At 38.7% G+C, this 22859-nt stretch overlaps 2 protein-coding genes and 2 pseudogenes across 2 annotated transcripts; 1 reads left to right on the top strand and 3 right to left on the bottom strand.

The window, feature by feature from the left end:
• Positions 1 to 4739: 4739 nt before the first annotated feature.
• LOC103966074 (LOB domain-containing protein 36-like) lies at positions 4740 to 5486 on the top strand. Its single transcript, XM_009379202.3, has one exon. It carries the CDS (start codon positions 4740 to 4742, stop codon positions 5484 to 5486), a length of 747 nt encoding a protein of 248 aa, XP_009377477.1.
• Positions 5487 to 8213: 2727 nt separating this feature from the next.
• Positions 8214 to 9758, bottom strand: LOC103966112 (annotated as a pseudogene).
• A 2180-nt stretch (positions 9759 to 11938) lies between these two features.
• Positions 11939 to 15509, bottom strand: LOC103966075. Its single transcript, XM_009379203.3, has 4 exons — positions 14925 to 15509; positions 14288 to 14512; positions 13222 to 13602; positions 11939 to 12738 (listed from the first exon to the last, which is right to left on the bottom strand). Exons 1-4 carry the CDS (start codon positions 15504 to 15506, stop codon positions 12277 to 12279), a joined length of 1650 nt encoding a protein of 549 aa, XP_009377478.2. The 5' UTR covers positions 15507 to 15509; the 3' UTR covers positions 11939 to 12276.
• Positions 15510 to 17261: 1752 nt separating this feature from the next.
• Positions 17262 to 20703, bottom strand: LOC103966077 (annotated as a pseudogene).
• Positions 20704 to 22859: the final 2156 nt, after the last annotated feature.

Here is a 22859-nt window from a genome sequence, read left to right on the forward strand (position 1 = left end):
TTTGTGAAATTGGGAATGTGTTGTAGGCCTTTTCATTTTCAGAAAATTAAAAATTTTCATTTCCTCAATTTTAGTTTCAATTTTTTTTAATATTTAATTCATGTTGGCATAATTACAATATGAAGTGCCAACTTGTATGGAAAAGGTTATCTGACAAGTTGTAAAAAACGAGGCACAAATTTACCACTATTTGTGCCTGCCTCCTTGAGCACCAAATAGTCTATTGTGCTCTTTTAGCAAAGGCAACGCCTATAGAGGGCACAAATAGAAATATAGTTGCTGCACTATTGCTATTGGTATGGGCACATATGTTGGTGCTCTTTGGCCTCAAGGGGCACAAATAATTTATTGTGTGCAGTGACCATATTTTTTGTAGTGTCTCTCCCTTTCTCATTCCCATTCTAAAAACAAAAATAAAATATGTTTTCACGCACATATGTGGGCATATACTAGTATTTAATTAATAAAATGTATAATTAATTTTAATCATTTAAATCTAGTTATCAGTAAAAAGTAAGGGTAATCTAGGACGACCAAATTTATTTGTAAATTAAATGATGTAGATGTTGATAATTGGATTATTACTTAAGTGTTGATTAACCTGTTTATTTTTTATTGGTGACTGTAGACATCGAAATTTTAGTGAAATAAAGGTTAACCAATGTATTAAAATTACAACATTTATTTCACCTACAACCTCCACTCACTTCACCAACAACCTCCAATCATTTCACCTACATCATCCACTTACTTCACCTACATCATCCACTTACTTCACCTACAACCTCCACTCACTTCACCTACAACCTCCATTCACTTCACCTACATCATCCACTCACTTCACCAAAAAAATGAAAGGTGGTGATTCACTCTCAAAGCCTATAAATAGGCTTCTCCACCTATAAATAGGCTTCTCCATCAAGAGGAATAGGATACCAATTCACAAATACATTTCTCTACTCCCAAAATGGAAGAGAATACTCCCCACACATCCAAAATCCTTGAAGCTTTGAAACTCTAAAGCTCTCAAGCATCCAACCCCCAAATTCCCAAGAATCCCGAAGGATCAAGAAAGCCCTCTTCATTCTTCGTCAAATCCTCCTTCAAGATCAAGCCCCGACGGCCCTTGAAGAAAGTGTTCATCGTTCATCCTAAGATCAAGCCCCAACGGCCCTTTGGATCAACAACACAAACAAATCCACACATCTATCCTTCAAGATCAAGCCCAAAAGCCCTTGAAGAAATCCACACATCTATTCTTTAAGATCAAGCCCAAAAGCCCTTGAAGAAAACCATCCATTCTTCAAGATCAAGCCCAACGCCCCTTGAAGATCCATTCATCAACTGTTCATCCTTAGATCAAGCCCCGACGGCCCCTTGGATCAACAAACAAATCCACACATCTATTCTTCAAGATCAAGCCCAAAAGCCCTTGAAGAAAACCAACTGTTCATTCAAGATCAAGCCCCGATGGCCCTTGAAGAAAACCAACCGTTCTTCAAGATCAAGCCCAAAAGCCCTTGAAGATCCGCTCATCCATCAACATTCAAGATCAAGCCCTGAAGGCCCTTGAAGAAACTTCCATCAACCTTCAAGATCAAAGCCCCAACGCCCCTTGAAGATCCATTCATCAACTATTCATCCTTAGATCAAGCCCCAACGGCCCTTTGGATCAACAACTCATCCACAACACACACCAAAAAACCTTGAAGCCTTAAAGTTCTAAAGCTCTCAAGAAAATCCCGAAGGATCAAGAAAGCACTCTTCGTTCTTCGTCAAATCCTCCTTCAAGATCAAGCCTCGACGGCCCTTGAAGAAAGTGTTCATCGTTCATCCTAAGATCAAGCCCCAACGGCCCTTTGGATCAACAACCTCAACAAATCCACACATTCAATCGTTCTTCAAGATTAAGCCCAAAAGCCCTTGAAGATCCACTCATCCATCAACCTTCAAGATCAAGCCCAAAAGCCCTTGAAGAAATCCACACAACCATTATTTAAGATCAAGCCCCGACGGCCCTTGAAGAAAGTGTTCATCATTCATCATCCGTTCATCCTAAGATCAAGCCCCAACGGCCCTTTAGATCAACAAACTCAACAAATCCACACATCCAATCATTCTTCAAGATTAAGCCCAAAAGCCCTTGAAGATCCGCTCATCCATCAACCTTCAAGATCAAGCCCAAAAGCCCTTGAAGAAATCCACACAACCATTATTCAAGATCAAGCCCCGACGGCCCTTGAAGAAAGTGTTCATCGTTCATCCTAAGATCAAGCCCCAACGGCCCTTTGGATCAACAGCACAAACAAATCCACACATCTATTCTTCAAGATCAAGCCCAAAAGCCCTTGAAGAAAACCAACTGTTCATTCAAGATCAAGCCTCGACGGCCCTTGAAGAAAACCAACCGTTCTTCAAGATCAAGCCCAAAAGCCCTTGAAGATCCGCTCATCCATCAACATTCAAGATCAAGCCCCGAAGGCCCTTGAAGAAACTTCCATCAACCTTCAAGATCAAAGCCACGAAGGTCCTTGAAGAAACTTACAACTGTTCATCCAAGATCAAGCCTCGACGGCCCTTGGATCAACAAATCTACATCTTACGGAGATTGAATCAGAGGACCAAATTTAAGAGATCGTAACCCAAAAATCATAAACACAAAAATATTATTTTGTACACGTATTCTTGTTTTAGGAATTTTTCGTGTTCACAGTGACACATCATTTGGTTTGCAAATTTGGTTCAAAATTTTGGTCTCCCTAGCATTATCCAAAAAGTAAAAGGAGAATGCTATGTAGACCAAACTTTTAAACTAAATTTACAAACCAAATGATGTGTCACCAATAGGAATGAAGCACGTTAATCAACACTTAAGTAATATTCAACCACCACGGGATGATCCAGTGGTGGGAGACGAATTCCAAGCCTGTATTTCACACGGCACATCCTTGGTTCGATTCTTAGCGCTAGTGAATCACACGATGGTGGCTATGAGAGGTCAAAATGTTTCTGAAAGTCTTTCCGGGCCTCAGAAGGGTAGATTGCCATGACGAAGCCACTAGCCGTTTTTTTTTTTTTTTTTTTTTTTTAAAGAAAAACTTAAGTATCAACAACCACATCATTTGATTTACAATTTAATCTCCTTAACATTACCCAAAGTCAAAACAATGTCAAGTCTTAATACAATAAAAAATTAAAAAAAAAAAAAAAAATATATATATATATATATATATATATATATATATATATATATATATATATATATATAGAATAAACAAACGCCCAGCCACCAGAAGGAGCCGAATCACACCTAACTCCTGCAGCCTCCCAATCCTACCGGCCGGCTCCTTCCGCTACAAACGAAATTTGGGATATGGGTTATGTAACCCACTTTTGGATTCATATAAAACGTTTCAGGATTAGGAAGAAAACCCATATAGGATTTCAAGACAACCCCAAATCCACTCCATAAACTTGCCTTAATAGGAATTGGAAGGGGTTCATACCGTACCGACCCAGGATAGATGTAAATACATGCCTTTTAATTGATTTACCACAGCTGAACGATGGGTAGTCACTTTTCATGAAAAAGAAACCCTAAAATTTTGCTCCGAACTTTCATAACATCACTTTAGTTGATGCTCCATTACAGCTTATGTGTCAAAATATTGAATTGAATGATGCTCATTTATAGGGTAAACGCATCTATATATGCATCACAAACCTTTAAAATTAAAGACTAGAGTTCCTTTAACAACAGAGTTGACGGTCTCATCATAATCAAAATTATGTTGTTGATGACAACTTTTGGCAACAAGGCAAACTTTATAGCATTTATTGGTGCCAATGCCATTTTAATTGCGCTTGATACGGATCGAATAGAGACTTGAAAACTCTCATCACGTCCCAAATCAAATTTCGTCAACAGAAAGAGGAATATGGAATGTCTTGTTGAGTTTATTATAATCAAGTTTCATATGGTTAATATGGTACTATATATATGTATATATACCTTATATATTATTTTGCCTAATTACCTTCTATATTAGCATATATAACTCCCCATAAAAGATTTTTGGAATACTACTAACGACACCCATTAACATATATAACATCTATATATATACCATATATATAGATTCTGCCAGTTATACTTCTTATTAGTAGCAGAGGCCCCGGAGGAGAAAAAATAACCAGTCTCTCGCTTCCCTTCTTCACTCTCTTAAACACTTCCCTCTAACTAATTCATCTCACTTCTTCTCATCGAAAGACAGAAAGACGAAGAGGCGACAAAGGAAATTCGAAATTGTGGAGATATCGCTTCGCCTGTCTATATAAAAAATTCTTCCTCGCTGCTTTCTTCATTGTCTATCTAGGGTTAGGGTCTTCTTTTTCTTTTCCTTTTTTTTTTTTTTTGTCAAAGGTTAGGGTTTTCTTTTTCCAATAGAATCAAAATTTAGCTATAGAACTCTAAAATTATTCTCATCGTGGGTTAAAGAATAAGGAACATAAATAAATGGATTAAATTTAGGGTTGATTACGAACTAATTATTTTCCTTTTCTTAATCCCAATTCTCCTAGGGTGTATTCGATTGAGATTTTAGGAATTTTAATTCTTTTACTGAATATTTATCGTTCTCTGACAATTAATTTATGCAAATGAAATGATCACTGATTCTTGTTCTTGTTAATTCCTCTTTGCAGTTTGTTGTGACAAATCAAGTAAAACCTAAAAAAAAATGTCGTCAAACACTCATTCACCGTGCGCTGCGTGCAAGTTTCAACGGCGAAAATGTACGCAAGAATGCGTGTTCGCCCCCTATTTCCCACCAGACCAACCTCAAAAATTCGCTAACGTTCACACCGTTTACGGTGCGAGCAACGTCGGCAAGATCCTGAACGAACTCAATGTTGCATACCGTGAAGATGCAGTGACGTCATTGGCCTATGAGGCAGAGGCTCGTCTTCGGGACCCAGTGTATGGGTGTGTTGGTTTCATCTCATTTCTCCAGAACAGGCTTAGGCAAGTCCAGACTGATCTCTACAACGCCAAGAAAGACCTATCTGCCTATATTGGCCCTCAGGCATTGATGATCCCTCTGTTGGGGGCTACCACTGGTCCTCCGCCCCAGCAGGGCTGCAGGGAAGGCCAGCTTTTGATTCGCGACCAACATCAGCAGCAACTGTTCGAGGCTCATCAGCAAGAGCTTGTGAGGTTCAATATCAATGGGATGGACGCCGCAGCGAGTTTGGTTAATGGAAATGGGTTTAATCAGATTCCCGCAGCTGCTGCTAGTAAAGGTGTGGTGTCTGGTTCATTGGGTTTGGGTGGAGCTTTTGATAATAACCATTATAACCAGATCGAACAACAAGCAGCTGCACATCACCTGAATTCCCTAGACCATCAGCTTCAGGCTCAGCTGATGTTCCAACCACACCCGGCGGCCCTGGAATCACAGCAGAAATCAGTAGGCGAGGAGAGTTGAGATTCTCCCTTGCATGTCTGCCTTCTTCTTCAATAAACAATTTCCCATCCTTGGTATGTACTATGTACCTAGTACACTTTCTTTATTAATTCATCCATAGATCGATAGAGTAAAATTGTACTATAAATTAAAAGAAAGTTGTTATTAGCTCTCCAAAATGATTATCCTACACTCCAATTTTATAAACATATAAATAAAATTTGTATAGAAAGAAGTGTGTGATTATTTTTGAAGTGTCAATAAAAGCCCCGACACCAAAATAAACAAATTAAAATTCTGGTTATTTTTCCTGTTTGGTGGTTTTCTACTGGTTTTATTTGCATTAAGTGATTGTGGTCTTAGGTTTAAGTTTGTGCCCATGAAAGTGCTTCAGAATTAGATGTATGCTTTTCTTAAACGGGCAAATGTTATATAATGCTTTGACGTGCAATTCGAATTAATGTTCCACGACTAAACTTTTAGCCATATCACCTTCTCAATTCTGTAAGATTTTTTTGCCGATAATTGGCATTATATATGGATTCTTACTGGAAAAAATATAAAATCAGTGCCCTATTATCTGATACATATTCTTCCGTCAGTAAAGCATCATTTGCATGCCAAAGTGTGTGTGGGAACAAAACTGATTAGAAATATGGACATCTTGCTTTATTTTTCTAACAAAGGGGAGTTGAAGTACCAATTGTTTGGTATTTAATTTGAAACCAATTTATAGTTTTAGGAAATGATGAATGTAAATATTGAAGCTAATACTCCTTTATTTCAAAAACAAAAAAATAGATCCAAAAGGATACGAAACATGACCTAAACTTAGATCGTATAGGGTTTCTTAGGATTCATGAACAATATTTGATCATCAGTGTACTCTTAATAAGTTTGTTGCCCTTTATCATTTCTTCAAGGTCTACGTATTTACGTACTTGCTGTGCAAAATAAGTTCTTTAAATTTCTTTTCTATTTCCCTTTTTGGAGAGGAGTGTTTTTCTTTGCTCATTGTGGTGAGAAAGTTTGTTTCTGTGTTTTCTGTGCTTTGAATTTGTCTTTGAATTTGCCTTAGTCACTTGAGTTGCAAGCTCTTAGCCCAGTTGTGTGCATGCATTGTATTTGTAATTTGTCCTTTCTATATAGGAAAGGCTCACACATAAACCACTCACAACCTAGAGCTCCAACTACACCATTGTACTCTATCAAGTTTCTCACACGTTCATGATGAGTAACAATCTTTGGCTCTCAAGTTTCTCCGACATTCATTAGTTTGGTGTTTTCTTAAACCTTTGCACCCTTTTGTGTTGGGTTCTCCGGGCACAATCACTTTCTCTTGACAGCAGCCGCCCCTTGACTGAGACACTCTCTCTTGTTGCCTTTGATACGGGACATTCTTGTGTGCTCTGGAGTACTCGGTACTACTAGTGTTTTAACCATTAGATGTACTCATATACTTCTTTGCTTTATCTTTTGTATATTGTAGTTTTCCTTCAGGTTTTATCTTATTTAATTTTGTTGATGAAATGCAAGACATCATGACAAAAACATAGAAGGATGCTCTATGTATCAAAGGAAAATTTTGAATTTGCTACAACATAGAGGTTTAGAACTGCGGAATGTCTTTCAGTACATTGTAAAACTACTCCCGTGATTTATTAATTAAATGACTATTGCTTTACTTATTTCCTCTATTCCCCTCCACTCTTTGCAGTTTAATTTGTAAGTCCAGCACAGAGATGAAGATACATACTGAAAGATAACTCCATTTATGAAACTCCACGAAGATGTGCAAGTGTAGCCAAACACTATAAGTTGGTGAGGGATTGGTTTCGAGCTTAAAGAAAAACTCTGCTTGGTGATGTGATTGAATTGTAAAATCATGTTCTTGAGCAAAGACTTTCTTCCGATATGCATTCTCCATTGGTTTTCTAGTTTATTACTTGTGTTGTCGCAGTGGTTGGCTGGTTGGCTTTGACATTTTACAACGACAATTGTTGTTATTGGTAATAAGCAGTAGTTAATCGTTGTAGTAGTTCTTAGACCCCACTTAATGTGACAGTCGTACTATGTGTTCTGGAGGTCCTATACATGTTTTTAACAAATAAGAGACTTTCATCATGTATTAAGATGAGTTGGGAACCACAATTTGAAAAAATTGTTACTGCATACCTTTACATTCATTGTGATTGTCTCGTTTAGTTATGTATGGAGTATCTAAACATCTTTTTATTTCTTGTATGCCAATTTTACATGTATTAATCAACTTTTTCAGAAACATTTAGAGCTCTGGACCCTAAACCACTACTAGAAATCTTGGCATAGGGCACCTTTTTTGAAGTGTGCCAATGTTAGACATCTGTTAAAGGTGCCCACTGAGCATTAGGCACCAAGTGCGCACACTACCATCAAGAGTTCCCTATAACATAGTTTCTAAAGATCATTAGGCACCAAAACCATCTTCGCGTAAGAAAGCCTTGCCCTATGCCAACATTTCTTGCAGTGAGCCCTTAGCAAATAAACTTTCATGATAACAAGATTGGAGCTGTCAAACTTTTCGGTTGGCACTTGTGATAACACCTATCATGTTACATTCCACTCAGCAATAAAGTTTTCGATTGTCACTTTAAAAAAATTATTGTGCACCCCAATTTTATTTGTATAAGAAAAAGTACAACTCATCCCTGATATAAGGGGTTTAGTCCCGGTTGAATTTCTAATAATACAAAACACCCCTAGACATGTCTAGCAATACATGCTGAGGATGGCATCTGTATGCTCTTGCACCACCTTAAAAGCCATGACTACGTGTTTTTCCTCCGTGAGAGTTGCACCAATTGCACATCGTAACACATACATACCTCGCACCACAGCATGAGTCATGTACACACGACCTGACCCATTGATGGCCTCCAGTAACCTGCAATTCACCTCGTTAATTACACGGTTTTCATCACTTGGAGTTGGAGCCTTGTTGCTAATTGCCAATGGCGAAACCCTGAAACAAACCAAAGAGAAATTCCTGGGGACAACAACTTCAAACCTTTTTTCCATCCCCACAAGCCCTTCAAAACGCTTGGCCATTTTTACACCACTTCTAATAAAGTTTCTAAGGTTTTCCACTCCATAGCTTCTAAGCACAAGCCATAGCTTCATGGCCGGAAACCCTCGGGTTAAGGCTATTTGCCAGTCTTTGTAGTCCACCACTTACTTTGAATCTGTGGCCTTGTTCCTCAACCCCTCAAGATTCACAGACATTGAGTTTGTCAATGAACTTGGATTCTTAACCCAAAGGCAGCAACAATTGAGAGTAGTGAAGAACCATTTATGCGCACTAAGACTGAACGAATTTGCACCCTCAATAGTCAATTCCATCAATAAAATGACAAAACTCAGGGCAAATGCAAGCATTCCCGGCATATGCAGCGTCCACATGAACCCACATGCCATAATCTTTTGCAACATCGCATAGTGGCCCCAATGGATCAACGGCAGTGGTTGCGGTTGTTCCTACTGTGGCACATAAATAAAATGGAACCAACCCAGATTTCACGTCTGAACAAATCGCCAATTGTAGCAATTCGGGTGAGAGTGCAAATGATGATGATCTTGTAGTCTCAATGGCCCGAAAATTTTTCGAGTGGATTCCAACAATTTGAGAAACTTTTTGGAGTGCGCTGTGTGTTTGATCTGATCCATACACAACTAACTTTCCTATATTCTCTTTACCGATTTGACTTAAGATTTGATCTCTTGCAGCTACCATGGTACAAACTACGGACTCATGCGTACTCCCATGTAACACACCACCACCATTGTCAGAGAAAAGAAAAGACTTGGGAAGTTTGAGCATGTCTCCAAGCCAATCCATGACCATGGTTTCAAGCTCAGTGGCAGCTGGTGATGCCATCCAGTTGAACCCCACGACATTGAATCCCGTGGTGAGCATTTCGCCGAGGAATCCTGCGGTGCTGATAGTTGCAGGGAAGTAGGCAAGGTGGTTAGGGTTTTGCCAATGTGTTATGCCAGGAACAATATGGTCCTGAACATCTTGGAGGATGGCTTCTATGGATTCAGGGTGATATGGGGCAGTTCTGGCAAACGTTTTCGGAGATAGCCTGGTTGGACTTGGCTTAGAACCGGGTGTTTCTCTATGTTTTGGTAATAATCTTCAATGAAGTCTATCATCATGTGTCCTTGTCTCCTGAACTCCACAAGTTCCAGAGGGTTTTTAGTAATGTGGTGGGCAGAGTTGTTTTCAGGTGGATTGTCAATATTTAAGCTACCCATTGGGATATTGAGGACCTACTAAATCTCAATTACGAAAACACGAAGTAGAAGACGAAATCAAAATAGCTTTTGAGTAGTACTTGAGTTCCAGGGCACGAAGATATATGTATTGGTTTGTTTATATAGATGTATTTCAGAATAAAATCGTATCACACAAACAACTTGGGGACATGTGTTCCATATCACTCAACATAATTATGCGTTCGACTTATTTTAGCCTCACACATGAGTAAAATTTCAAGGACTTTCTTTTGTAATACTAAGACTTGCATGCATTGCAAGGCTTGAATGCTCTAACATTAACAAGGAAATAAGAATCTGGCCAAACTCTGGTACTTTGCCTATTGTAGAATTAATCAAAATTCATATCTTAGTACGTTGTTGTGTGGTACAATTCTCTCAAGGTCCAAATCGAGGCACATATAGAAAGTGCGCAATTGCTTCTGCCGAGAGTTTTGGACGTTTTGTTAATTTGTATGGCTGGAGAATAATGATATGTCTTGTCCAATAAATAGTTTTATTCCACTTATTTTTCCAATGTTAAGATAATTTTGTGAACCATTTATTTTTTTATATAAAAAACTAATGAAAAGGGTTTGAAAACTTTGAGTTTTAATTATTAAGACAAAATAAAGGGTAATGTAAATAGTACCAGAATTGACTTTTTAGTGTAAAAATATGATTTTTCGTTAAAGTGAACAGTATCGGGAGCTTTTCATTAAAATTCTCTTTTATATATGCTTAACAATATGGGTTTGTAACTAATTAGTAGGGCAATAAAATAAGGGTTGTGTTATACATACAATTATTTTTACTTCTTGCATACATTTATCAATTTTCAACCGTCAAATCGAATGAATTGATGAAGATTAATCGCAAAAAACTAATAAGGATCCTAAAGTAATGATTATATGAGAAAATTGAGTCCAGCTCTAGGCCAACAGGACACACTCTACCCACCACGGGAAGGCAGCAAACACCAAATGATTTGAAATATGATAACTAGGTGGGCAATTGCTTCTGCCCAGAGTTTTGGACGTTTTGTTAATTTGTTTGGCTAGAGAATAATGATATGTCTTGTCCACTATGGTGTGCAAAATTCTCATCCATTAATCGGAGTCTCGCAATAAAGTCCCACACCGAACAAGAGTTTACAGTCGCCCTCGACTCTTGCATGGCTGCTTTGGTTGTTATTCTCATGTTAATTTGGTCATGGTTATCATTATAAATGACTTTGGATTCCAAATTTCTACGTTCATAGTGGCGAAACTATAAATTTAACCTCATGAGGTCATGATAATGGAGAAGTTAAATACGTATCATAAGATAAATTTTGAAGGTTTAGAGACTCTCCGTTTAAAAAGTCTAAGACTGACTAATAAAAAATTATTATCTAAGACTATTTGTCACATCCCGACCCGGGCTCCACCACATCCTGGGCTCGACTCCGTCGTAGCACAATATTGTTCACTTTGGACTCCGATCACGCCCTCACGGCTTGCCAGTGGGTCACCACTCCTGAGATTGCTCAGGCGCGAACTCGCTTAAGTGAGTGAGCTCCCAAAATACCTTGTGCTATATGAAGGTGGGCATGTACATATAAGGCATAGAAGATTCTCTCCCCTGGGCAATGTGGGATCTAACACTATTCCCATTAGTTGTTCCATAATTATGATCCTAATTGTATGTCACTTAGTACTATGGTCTGATAGTATTCATCTTCACTTGTAATTGAGAGGTTTTATATTGTATTCGATCACTTGTAATTGAAAGGTTTTAGGTTGATATTCGTCTTCACTTATAATTGAGAGCTCTTAGGTTCGATTTTTATTACAGTCCGACACCAACAACTGATAAGCGACATTCTTTTTTCCTTCTATAGTTTGATTCTTTAGCATTTTCTTATGTACTTTTGACTAACATTAGTGGTTTATAGAAGTAAAAGCCAAACAAACAAAAAAAGAATCGTTCCATTTTGTCAACTTTTTATTTGCTCGGATCATCATCCCAGCAAAGCATGGCCAGAAATACTCAAATCATGTCGTTGACATGTTAGAAATAGCTTGAGTAAGGCATTACCAATTTGATCCAGGCTTAATCCTACTAGCAGAGCATAATAAGCAATAAGAACAAAGTAAACGAGGGAAATATTTTTGAGAAAAAAATAAAAACAAGGGAAATAATTTAACCATCACGGGATGTTTTAGTAGTTGGAGAGAATCAGAGCACGTATTTCATATAGCTGGTTCTAGGTTCAATAGGCAATAATACAAAGTAAACCGGAAATTTTTTATTTCGGTATACTAGTTGATGCTAGTGCTTCCTATCAACCATACAACTTAATTATAAGATCCAAATTTGATATTTCTTTGTACTAAATCCGATGCTATCTCCTTCAGCTCATCCCATCCACCAATCATGTTTGGGGTTAAGAAACAAAACCAGCTCTTCGTATGCGTCCGCAAGTCAGTCCAATGATTAAAGGAAGAGGCTTGAATCCCAGCAAATTAACAAGCAATTAGCTGGCTCTAAAGTCGAGGAATAGAAGCAGTTTCTGCACAAGAAGTTCGCGTGGTCCGAAAGGAGGCTTGCCCCTAACGATCCAATCCTTCTCAAGAAAGCCCTTTTTAGCACTGCTTGCCATCTGATCATGGAAAGCAGACACAATTTGGTAGATTGAGTTCCTCAGTACATCAGCAACAGCATATGCTTTTGAATGAAGCGGGCTGGCTCTCTTTTTACTCATGCTAGTATTGGCCATGCTCGTGTTTCTCAATTTAAAACCAGTTAACCCCATGAACTGATTAGCAGACTGCAAAGTGGTCTTCTTCCCCATGTATGTTTCAACAGCAAGAAGGCAAGAAATCAGCGTTGACATCACAGCAGCGTTACTACCAGTGATCTGGGAAACCCCGTATCTGTCCTCTTTGTGTGAGCATGCAGTTAGCGAGGCAGCTGTCCACGCACACCATGCATACAACTGCATTAAAAGAGTATATATTAGGTTTTTTTAGTTGATGAGAAAAACAATTGAAAGTTATTCCAAATATTCAATAACATTCTCTTCACATGCATAACTGCAAGTTGCCGCCAATTAGCATACCGATTATCATTTGTGACGTACTGACTCCTATAGATAACAAACTGTCCCAATCTAAGAACAATTGCCCCTGGTCCAAACCCGTAGAACAATACTAAAATGCATTGTTAGAATTTCAGGTGGAGAAAATGGCATATTAATGCTATTCAATCCTCCAAAATTCAGCCCTTCATCCATCATATCAACAAGTAGTTCGTGAAGCTCAGCATTTACTCATGTAACGTTTTGCCACAAAAGATGAGTAAGTTATTATTTATTACTCTCCATAGATGATGCTAGTTCACAGTTTGACTAAACGGAGTAGGAAGACATACACACATGTAGGTTATATCCACAAGTATAATCAAGAATCGAAATGTTTACCTGGAAGTTATTCAAAGGTTCAGAGTATTTTGAGTCTAGTCGCTGGTCAGTTGGGGACAGTAACTGACTGGATATTCGGGAGCCGTTTTCAATGGAACTTTCCAAGCCTTCACCCAGCTTTGATGCAAGCTGCTCCAGAGGCCGCAAGCATACAGATATAACTCTTCTGTAAGTTTCACCAGTTTCCTCAAAAAATGCAGCTCTTCTCCAAGCATCCACGTTATTCTCGCAAACCATACAGAGATCAAGATAGGCAAGATACTGAAGAAGAGAACTAGGCCTGCTCTCCTCCAGAGCTGCAAGGAGAATTTCACTTGGATTTGTTTCTGCTGCTGCTGATCCTTTAGGTGGTGCAAATACGAATCTCTTTGTATGAAGCACCTACATTACAACACAATTTCAAACACATATAGATTCAAATCAGAAGACTGACATGGTTAACTATAAAAGGAAAGGGGCAAACAAATAGCACCAAGTATTCAGGTTCTTAACAAGAGATCAAGCTGTGTAATTTATAAAGAGTATGCCATATAGCATGGCATATGACCAAGATGTATGTTTTCTAGTGTCATTAAGTAGTAAAGTTCACATCTAGAAAAAAGAGAAGTTATCTGATTCATATTACAATCCCATCAAAAGCTACTAAGAATAAACACTGATATGCATGTCCATGGAGTGATGTCTGAATGTTCAATGCTAACACCAGACCCACAAGGTTCCTAATGCAATCATATAAGATGGGCCAAATTAAAGTAGCACAAAATTGCAAGAAATATTCTTCATCAATTGAACAGGTCAATGCTGCATGAAGCTCTATTTATTCCACTCACGACTTCTGTTACTTTTAAGTTATATTCATTCTTATAACTGTAGGGGGAGAGGATCCAATGAAGAGCAAGCATTTGAAGGGGTTAATAAAACAAGCAAGAATGTTCCACAAACTTCTATATTCAAATAATCATAAACACAAGTCATAAAAACAATAGCTAATTCAATGCTTCTTTCAAGTACCTGCAGTAGTATTAATGAAAATTAACAAACATGTTGATATGTTTGAAGAACCAACCCGATGTAAATGGTGACTTAGTTCCCAGCATAGTAACACTAAGAAACTCCCAGTGTAGAGTCTGATCTGCTCAGCAATAAACTTTCCGGTTGTAGCCTGGTTCTGATTGAGGTGTGGCAGAAACACCAGCAGAGCAGCTGAAAAAAGGTACGCCACAAGGGAAAGCTTCAAGGATTGTGTGATAGCCGAAGGAAGCCCCATTTTGAAGCTGAAAAAAGGAGGACGCTGTTGACATAAACAAGTAGTGTAAGAGTCATGACTTGTGTGAGTAGAAAGCAGAACACAACATGAGAAAATCAAAGCAAGGCTAAGAATTTCTTATGATAGAAAACTTAGTAAATGAGTGCAAAGCAATCTCAAATCTCTACCAGTAAATTGAACATGCTTCCACGCGCAATGTATTGCAAGCCAGCAAAAAAGAAGTAGAGAGAATTAGGCCAGGATCGTAATTCAAAATAACAACTAAGATAAAAAAATTAACGATCTGATCTCCTAGACTGAAAAATCATATCACATAAACTGCATATTTTTGTCATATTTTTGTACTCAGCTATGCATTTCTCTTAACACACCTCATGTAACATCACATTACACAGAGAAAGATTCAAACTTTGTATAAAAGTAGCCAAAAACTGACCTGAATAATGGGAAACTCCAAGACCCACCTGCGATTGTACACATAATACAGCCCATAAAGCAACCCCATGACTAAACCCCTAAACCCCACTCTCCCAATCGCCGAAACCCCATCGCCAAACCCCCCACACACCGAAGCCACCGCAACAAACCCTGACACCGCCGCGGCGCCCAAAAACATCAGGAAACCCACCGAAAGCTTAGCCCGGGCCCGGGAATCCGGCGTCTCTGACGAATCAGGGCCGCCCGGAATGGAAAGGAATCGAACGAGCCCAAGAACAAGCTGGAGAAGAGAAGCAGGGCGGTGGGGGTGGGGCGAGGAGACGAGGGAGAGCGAGAACGAGAAGAGGACCTGGGAAAGGTGGAAGGTCAAAAACGTAAAAAGGGCGAATATCGATGGGGAGAACGGGAATGTGAGTGGGGGTTTGGCGGCCGAGGGAGAAGCAAAGGGGACGGCTGATGAGAGGGCTTTGAAGAGGAAGAAGATGACGATGGAGGGGATGGACTGCCATATGAGGAACCCTAAGAAGCGGTTGTGGACCACCATCTCCGGCGGCATCGACGGTGAAGCTGGAGGCGGCATTGATTTCTTGGCAGAGGGTTTTAGGTGGGTTTTTGGAGGTTCAGACAACAGGAGTCGATTTGAAATCTTTCATAGGAGGGATTTGTGGTGGCGTTTTGAGGTTTTTGGTCCTAAGACCACCTACTCCAAAGATGTCAAAAATACCATGTAAACTTATAACGGTAACAAATAACATCTTACTTGCTCCGTCAAATATGACATGGAAAATAAGGATGTCAAAAATACAACATAGATTTATAACAGTAATAAATGACGTATCACTTACTCCATCAAAGATGACATGAAAAAGAAAGCTAAGTTTACATGGACAAAGATATGTCAAATTTGAAGCTGTCTTCGTATTTAATTTTTGCTATTTCCAAAGGCATTCCACTTGCCTTCCCTTAGAGCATCTCCTTTCAAAATTTAAATATCAAAATGATAGTTGATAGCTTATGTGGCAATTTGACACTTTGTACAATATTTTACTTCACCCGATATGTTAAATAATAATGTCATTTAATAAATTTTTTTATCTTTTTGTGGAGTCCAATAATTAAGGCAACCAATCAAATATTTCAAAAACATAACAACATTTATTATATATTACATTAATCTATTAAAAAATCATTTAATGAATTTGACATCTGCTGTCAAATTTGACAACAAAAAACTTTGCCTTCAAATGACTCAACGCCACGTAAGAAATTGAAGAATCGGATGGAGAGAGTTTGCCGCCATTTTTTATTATTGTATGCCTATGTGGCAATTTTGACATCTCTTTGAAGATGCTCTTATATGCTACCATATTTAAGTATTATTTTATTATTTTTAAACCAACAACAACCCAACTTTTATTATTTTTGTTTAAAAAAAACCATAAATGAAGCAATAAATTTTGACATACTGGGTGGAAGGAAAATATTGACAATATTTTAACTTGTCAAGTCAGCCATCAATTTTATTTTGAATTTGACGTTTCTTTTAAGATGCTCTAAGGCACCAACTAAAAACTATGAACTGAGAAAGTACAGGGATTTTGTGAGTCTTCCTTGCTTTTACTTTTATTTTGAAATTATATTTTCTTCTTTGGGTTTATTTATTTTTTAGGGTTTTGCCAATTGACTTTATATTCGATCCACTGACATAAATTTTTTTTGTCTATGCGCTCTGGTGCAGTTTCGATTTCTACCAATTTTCCTTCCTCCTAACAACTAACTTTAACTCAGTAATGATATCGTTTTAATAAAAAACAAGTTAACTGGTAAAATATGAAATGTTTTTACAATAACCCTTCAAACGAAGCCACAGTCAAAAGAATTAAGGTTTTATATCAAAACAACCCCCATGGGGTTGGTCTAGTAAAAAGCAAGAACAAAGAATTGGAGTCCTTAGTCCGAATTCAAACTCCCACAGATAAATTTATTGGGACCACTAGTTCTGTTTTGGTGTACTGTTTGATTCGAGACCAAAAGTACGCTACTGCCTCATACAGTACTAATAAGGTTTAATTACTCGAAATTGCATATTTTTCAACAAAACTTTCTGTTTTTTTATCTCAATTAAATTTTAACCAACATAAGATCTCCAAGTTTGTGGAAAATGTATGAAAACACTTTGTTATCCTTTTCCAACAACAATGTAACCTAGAATTGCAATCACCATCTTCAATCTATTCCTTCTACTAAGTGGTTATTTGAATCCTCAAGTGTCACTGCGCTCTATTTTCGGCTAAGTCATAATTTAAAAAAAAAAAATCACCAAACACACTTTGCAAGGAATAATATATCCAAAATGCTACAACCAACCAACCCAATCAAGCTCGTGCTTACTAATCACATGTTATATCAACAAACGACACTCCAAATGCAAACTAGTTTCACTAAACTCAAACTAAATCACCCCTGGCTAGTAACTACACTACAGCACTATCATACATTAGGCCAACGATGCTGTTCTCGAAACGTGAGATTGAGCGTCTTTGAATTAATCATCGTCTACCTTCACGGAGCCTCGTCGTCTATCTTCCCGGAGCTCAGGCTCGGTGGGATGAAAGCTCTGTAAACTTGTTCCATGTAAGGAATTTCCTTGAGCTCGTGTGCAGCAACTTCAAGCGCAGTGTGTTGGAAAAACCGGTAGAATTTCTTGCCGCAGACGAAACTAAAGACAAAGGACATGATAGGAAGTGGAATTAAGAATGGTGCATAGTAGAATTTCTTCACCCCAAAGTAACCAAACATGGTAACTTGGTACAGTATCAGAGATGCAATGAGTCGAATTTGGATGTACAGCCACATCCTTCCATAGCTTTCATACGATGGAATATTAACTTTCAGTGCCTGCTCGATGAAACAACAAAAGCTTTAGTTTTCGATAGCATATACTTGCTTTAGAACAAAAAAGTAGGCTATGTTGTGTATCCCTTTGGTAAAACTTGCAAGCTCGAAAAAGGCTGAGGATACCTGATTTTGAAGGACAAGCTATCCAAGGCCAAAGTAGAGCACACCAAATGGAAGAATCAGCAGAGCAATAACAGAGTAGCAGAGGACAATTGTAATGATGAGCGTATCACCGGGTACTCTAGTCCCATATCCAAGATCCCTAGGATGCAAGCTGCTTTCACCTCAGCTTCGGACTTACAGTGATACTTCCTCTTTATATGGAAAATGATCAGAGGAAATAGTCGGGACAGTTCAAGACCATATCCAATGAAAAACCTGTCATCAACAGTGAAGTATTTTGCAATCTTGTTTCGGTTACTGATATGGAAAACAAGAGCTAGAAGACGTAAATTGTTACTTACTTCAGGGCCACAAAGGTGAGGAAGTAAGTCGCATTGTCGGGGAGGCTAGTTGCGAGTAAGTCAACAAGAGAGTTAGGATCCTTCTTGATGCTCTTGAATGTACTGAATAAAATAAGGTTCCACCTACCGTAACTCCAAGAAAAATGTTGAAGATAATGAAGTAGAAGTATTTCCCGGAAGTAGCCCTTACTGCATGGCTCTGGGAAGGGATTCCCTCAGCCTTAGACAAAAACAGAAGGAACTTTGACAAGAAAGCTAGAAAGAGTATAAGTACAATTTGAGGTAGATAAGCCTCTAGCACTGTCCTAATCGTCTCTTGCTTCAAAATTGGCTTCAGAAACGGAAGAAGTTTCTTCAGATTGTCCAGAGTTGTGAATGCAGAGACAAAAGCAATCGGAACCATAAAAAAAAAAAAAAACTACGGTCAGAGCCACAACGATATACACAACATACTGCCGCGCCCGTCTCTGAAAAAACTTGATACTGAGATTACGCCGAAGTAGTTGACGAGGTTCAGGAGCATCTGTGACTGTCCATGCGTCAACAAGTTGGGCATGTAGAGTCTGAGCTGCAGCAGCTGCAGTCACCCTATTGGTGAAAAAAACTAAAGCGGCATTTTGCTGCTTGTCTCTGAGAGTGGCTTTCTGTTCAGCTTCCAATTTCAGCGTTAATTCATTAATCTTCTCAGTGTAGTACTCATTACCGTCGATTTTTGCCCCACAAAGGACCAAGGAACCCAGTTTTGTTAGTGGGTCTTGTTCCTTCTGAGTTGCCAGTTTCCTTCGATAGTGCATAAACTGCTTCAGCGCGCGCAAGTTTCTTCTTATACCCTTCTAACTCTTCCCAAATTTTGTTCACCTATAAGAATAGCGTTAATATGAATGGAAGAGAAATACTACTCAAACGACGAACACACCATCAAAGAGTCGTATTACCTAAGCAACGATTCCAGATATATGTAACAGTTAACAAAGGCATAAAATGAGGAGAAAACGGAGGAAAAACAAGCATACCTCTTTGTTGTCTGTGACAATCAATGATCTGTAAAATGTATCAGGGTAGATGGTCTTAAAATAAGAATCGACCTGTTCCTTTCTAATTTGACCTTCGGGGAAGTTAGATATGTCTCTGACAAGAATGGCAAATTGTTCAGGCTTCGCTTGAGGAGACATTAAAGCACTGGCTCTCAGGTCGGAGGCATGTTTATATGCCTTCCACAGCAAGGCATACGTGACGAAAGAAACCCAGTAAACACCAAATAGAAATGCCCACAACCTAGGACTCTTCTCCTGCACATAGAGAAAGACATACGTAAATGCAATCAGCACTCAGAAGACAATTCAATTGAGAGAATTATTCTAAAAACCACAGCTAAAAAGACCATGACATTTCATGAAAATGTTTTATATCTTACCTTGAGATGTCCAATGGATAACTTGTCAAGGTCACTGAAAGTGCCATTGCTTACGGTTGTGTTGGTTAATTTCGGCTCGACTTCGGTGGCAGCAACCGGCAGAAGGCTTGGTAGCAGAACAATGCTAGATAAAACCAATATACCCAACACTGCCACATCAAATAGGAAAGTTAGAGCCTTGAGATTTCTGGCTTTATAAATTAGGCCAACCATTGCATACTGTTATTCCAAAACAGGGAAGCAATATAATCACATGAAGTAAGATCATTTCATTCTTTCAAGAGCAACTCTCTCTCCCTCTCTCTCTCTTTCTCAACAGAAAAAATTATTCGAAACGCTGAAAGCATTCTCAGAGTTCCAGAATTTCACTTCTCAAAGCCAGAAAGAAATTAACTTACCAATTTCATCAAATAAACTTCAAGTATCCAAATTTGCAGCAGTAAAATAATTAGAAATCTGAGAGTCAACTTCTAAATTAGTCCATCCAACAAAAACAACCACAAAGCAGCAATAATTTCAAACTTTTGAGCAAACAGAACCAAACCCAGAAACAGTATCATGGTAAACACAAAGGAGACAAAAAGTAGATTTGAAAACTATCAAACAGTTAAAGGGGTAGAGAGACAAACAAACCAGTGCTCAAGAACACAAAGTACACAGCAGTGTCGACCCCTGACATGGAAATAACTTCCCGCTCAGTGGAAGAGAGAACCTCTTTGAGCCAAGCAAACGGGTTCCGGGTCATAGACCCGCCCTCCCACGGTTCCAACCCTCTCAAGATCCGATTCGGATGGTAAACTACAGTGTTCCCAGGCTCTCTCGAAAGCCATGCAAACAAAAACATCAGAAGCAAAAATATGAGGAAGGAAGTCCCTAAGGACGTCAAGAACGAAGAGAGATCCATCTGGGGTTTCTTTAAATTGCCAAAGATTCTAGCTTTTTCTCTCTCTAAGCAGTTTGGAGTGAAGGTTCTACTGAGAGAACATGCACAGAAGTAGTGTAAAATCAGATAGGAACGGTCCAACGGAAGTAAAACGAGGGAAAGTGGGACAGATTTTTTAACGAAATTGGAACACGAGATAGTACATCACGTGTTATTATACTAATGATGGAATATGTGTGTTAAAAAATTAATAACTTAAAAATATAATTTTTCACTACTTATATAAAAACACATGATGTACCACATGTTCTCATCACAACTAAAAATTTATTGGAAAGTGGAGGGTTAGATAGAGATGTTAGAGGGAAATTGCATTGGGAACAATGATTGTCTACTCACTTAGTCATTTGGCCCAAAAAAAAAAAAAAAAAAAAAAAAGATTGTCTACTCGTTGTAGGAACTTCTACTCAATGAGTGGTACCTATTACGCAAATGTGTTCGAATTATAGAATTTTTTATTTTTTATCAGAATTATTTATATTATAAATCACTTAATAAATTGTTTTTGAAAAAAAGGTAAATTACAGTTTACCATCAGGTTTGAGGTCTATTATAACATCATACCACATCTTCAAAAAATTTCACTTTCATACATCATGTACTATTTTATTTCAATATAATACATTTGTTACATTTTCTATCCATTGGTTCATTAAGAAATAACGTGGCTGCCAAATTTGTGTCACGTGGCAAAAAAAAATTATGCATTTAAAATATTATAATAATTTATCCTATTTACAAAAAAAAAAAAAAAAAAACCCAAACCCACAAACAAATCCCCTTCCTTCCCCCTCACCTCTTTGCAACTCACGCCTTCTCTTCCTCCATCTCCACCTTCTTCCTATGGCGCTCCTCCCCCTCCTCCTCCTACACACCCATCACCATTTTCTCCCTTCTTCGTCCAAACCATCTTCCCCATCCACCTTCCTCGTTTGATATCCTCACCCATCTTCCCCGTCCATCTTCCACGTTCTCTACAATTTCTAGGGTTTCTGATACCTTCACATGGCTTTCATGGCCGCATCGTCTTCCTGGTGCTACATGTGTAGCCAATATATTCAAGTTGGTTCGGACCCAAGATTCAAACTTATGCCGCGAGATTCATTCGATCCCCCACCTTGCCCAACGAATCGCGCCCGTCGCTCGCCCGCAGTTCATCCCCATTAACCTGGTTATCTGGGCTTGCATGCCTTCACATGGAACCTGCATGGGGAAGTCGAGAGGTCTAAGTCCAGTGGAGGAGATGGTGGTGGGAGCGGTGGGGGAGATGTGGAAGGTTCTAATGATGGGGTTGATTGCATGGGAGCGGAGAGGGTGGAGTGGGAGATGGGTTTCTGGGTTTGTTGGTTTTTTTTTTTTTTTTGGGTAAATTACACTTTCATACCTCAGGTTTGGGGTTTATTTCAATTTTTTACAACATCTTCAAAACATTTCACTTTCATACCTTAAGTACTATTTTATTTCAAAATAATATATCCGTTACATTTTCCATCAATTGATCCGTTAAGTGCTGACGTGGCTGCCAAATGTATTACACGTGGCAAAAAAATATTAATTTTTTTTATAACCTTAATCTTCAAAAAAATAAAAAAAAAAAAAAAAATTCAAAAGCTGCAACCCACCCCGCCCATTATTCCTTCTGGCCCCCCCTCCCGGTGCGCGAACGACCCACTCAAACCCACCTTCCTCCATGACCTACCTCACCCAGAAACCCACACTCTTCTACACATCCCACTCTTTAAATCCACACCTATCGGGATGATCTGGATTGCAGGGAAAGGATATGGGTTTTTTTTTTTTTTCCTTTTCTTTTATGGGTTGCAGGTAGTGGGTGTGAAGGAGGACGTGAAGGATGGGTGCACAGTGGGTTTGGGGAAGACGGGAAGGAGAAGAAAGTGGTGATTTTTTTTTTTTCCTTCTTCTGGGTTGCGGGTTGGGCTCAGGTTGGGGAGGATGGGAAGATGGGTGCGGAGGAGGATGTGGAGGATGGGTGGGAGTGGTTTTGCATTTGGGTTGTAGGGAGGGATAACGAATGGGGGTGATGATGAAAAGGATGGGGTTTCGGCGGTGCCCCCGGGCGGGGGGGAGGGGGGTGATTAATGGGTTTTGGTTTGGGGGGGGAAGGAATAATGGGCAGGGGGTGGGTTGCAACTTTTGAATTTTTTTTTTTTTTTTCTTTTTGAAGATTAAGGTTTTAAAAAAAATTAATATTTT

Source organism: the organism of the source record quoted next, unplaced genomic scaffold (assembly GCF_019419815.1).
Source record: "Pyrus x bretschneideri cultivar Hongxiangsu unplaced genomic scaffold, Pyrus_bretschneideri_v1 Contig7, whole genome shotgun sequence".
NCBI classification, from domain to species: Eukaryota; Viridiplantae; Streptophyta; class Magnoliopsida; order Rosales; family Rosaceae; genus Pyrus; species Pyrus x bretschneideri.

Coding starts and splice junctions, on each gene's coding strand:
- LOC103966074 (XM_009379202.3), top strand. CDS start 4,740: ATGTCGTCAAACACTCATTCACCGTGCGCTGCGTGCAAGTTTCAACGG.
- LOC103966075 (XM_009379203.3), bottom strand. CDS start 15,506: ATGCCGCCTCCAGCTTCACCGTCGATGCCGCCGGAGATGGTGGTCCAC. Junction 14,513..14,924: donor TGGAGTTTCCCATTATTCAG/GTCAGTTTTTGG, acceptor TTATGTCAACAG/CGTCCTCCTTTTTTCAGCTT. Junction 13,603..14,287: donor TAAGTCACCATTTACATCGG/GTTGGTTCTTCA, acceptor GTTGTAATGTAG/GTGCTTCATACAAAGAGATT.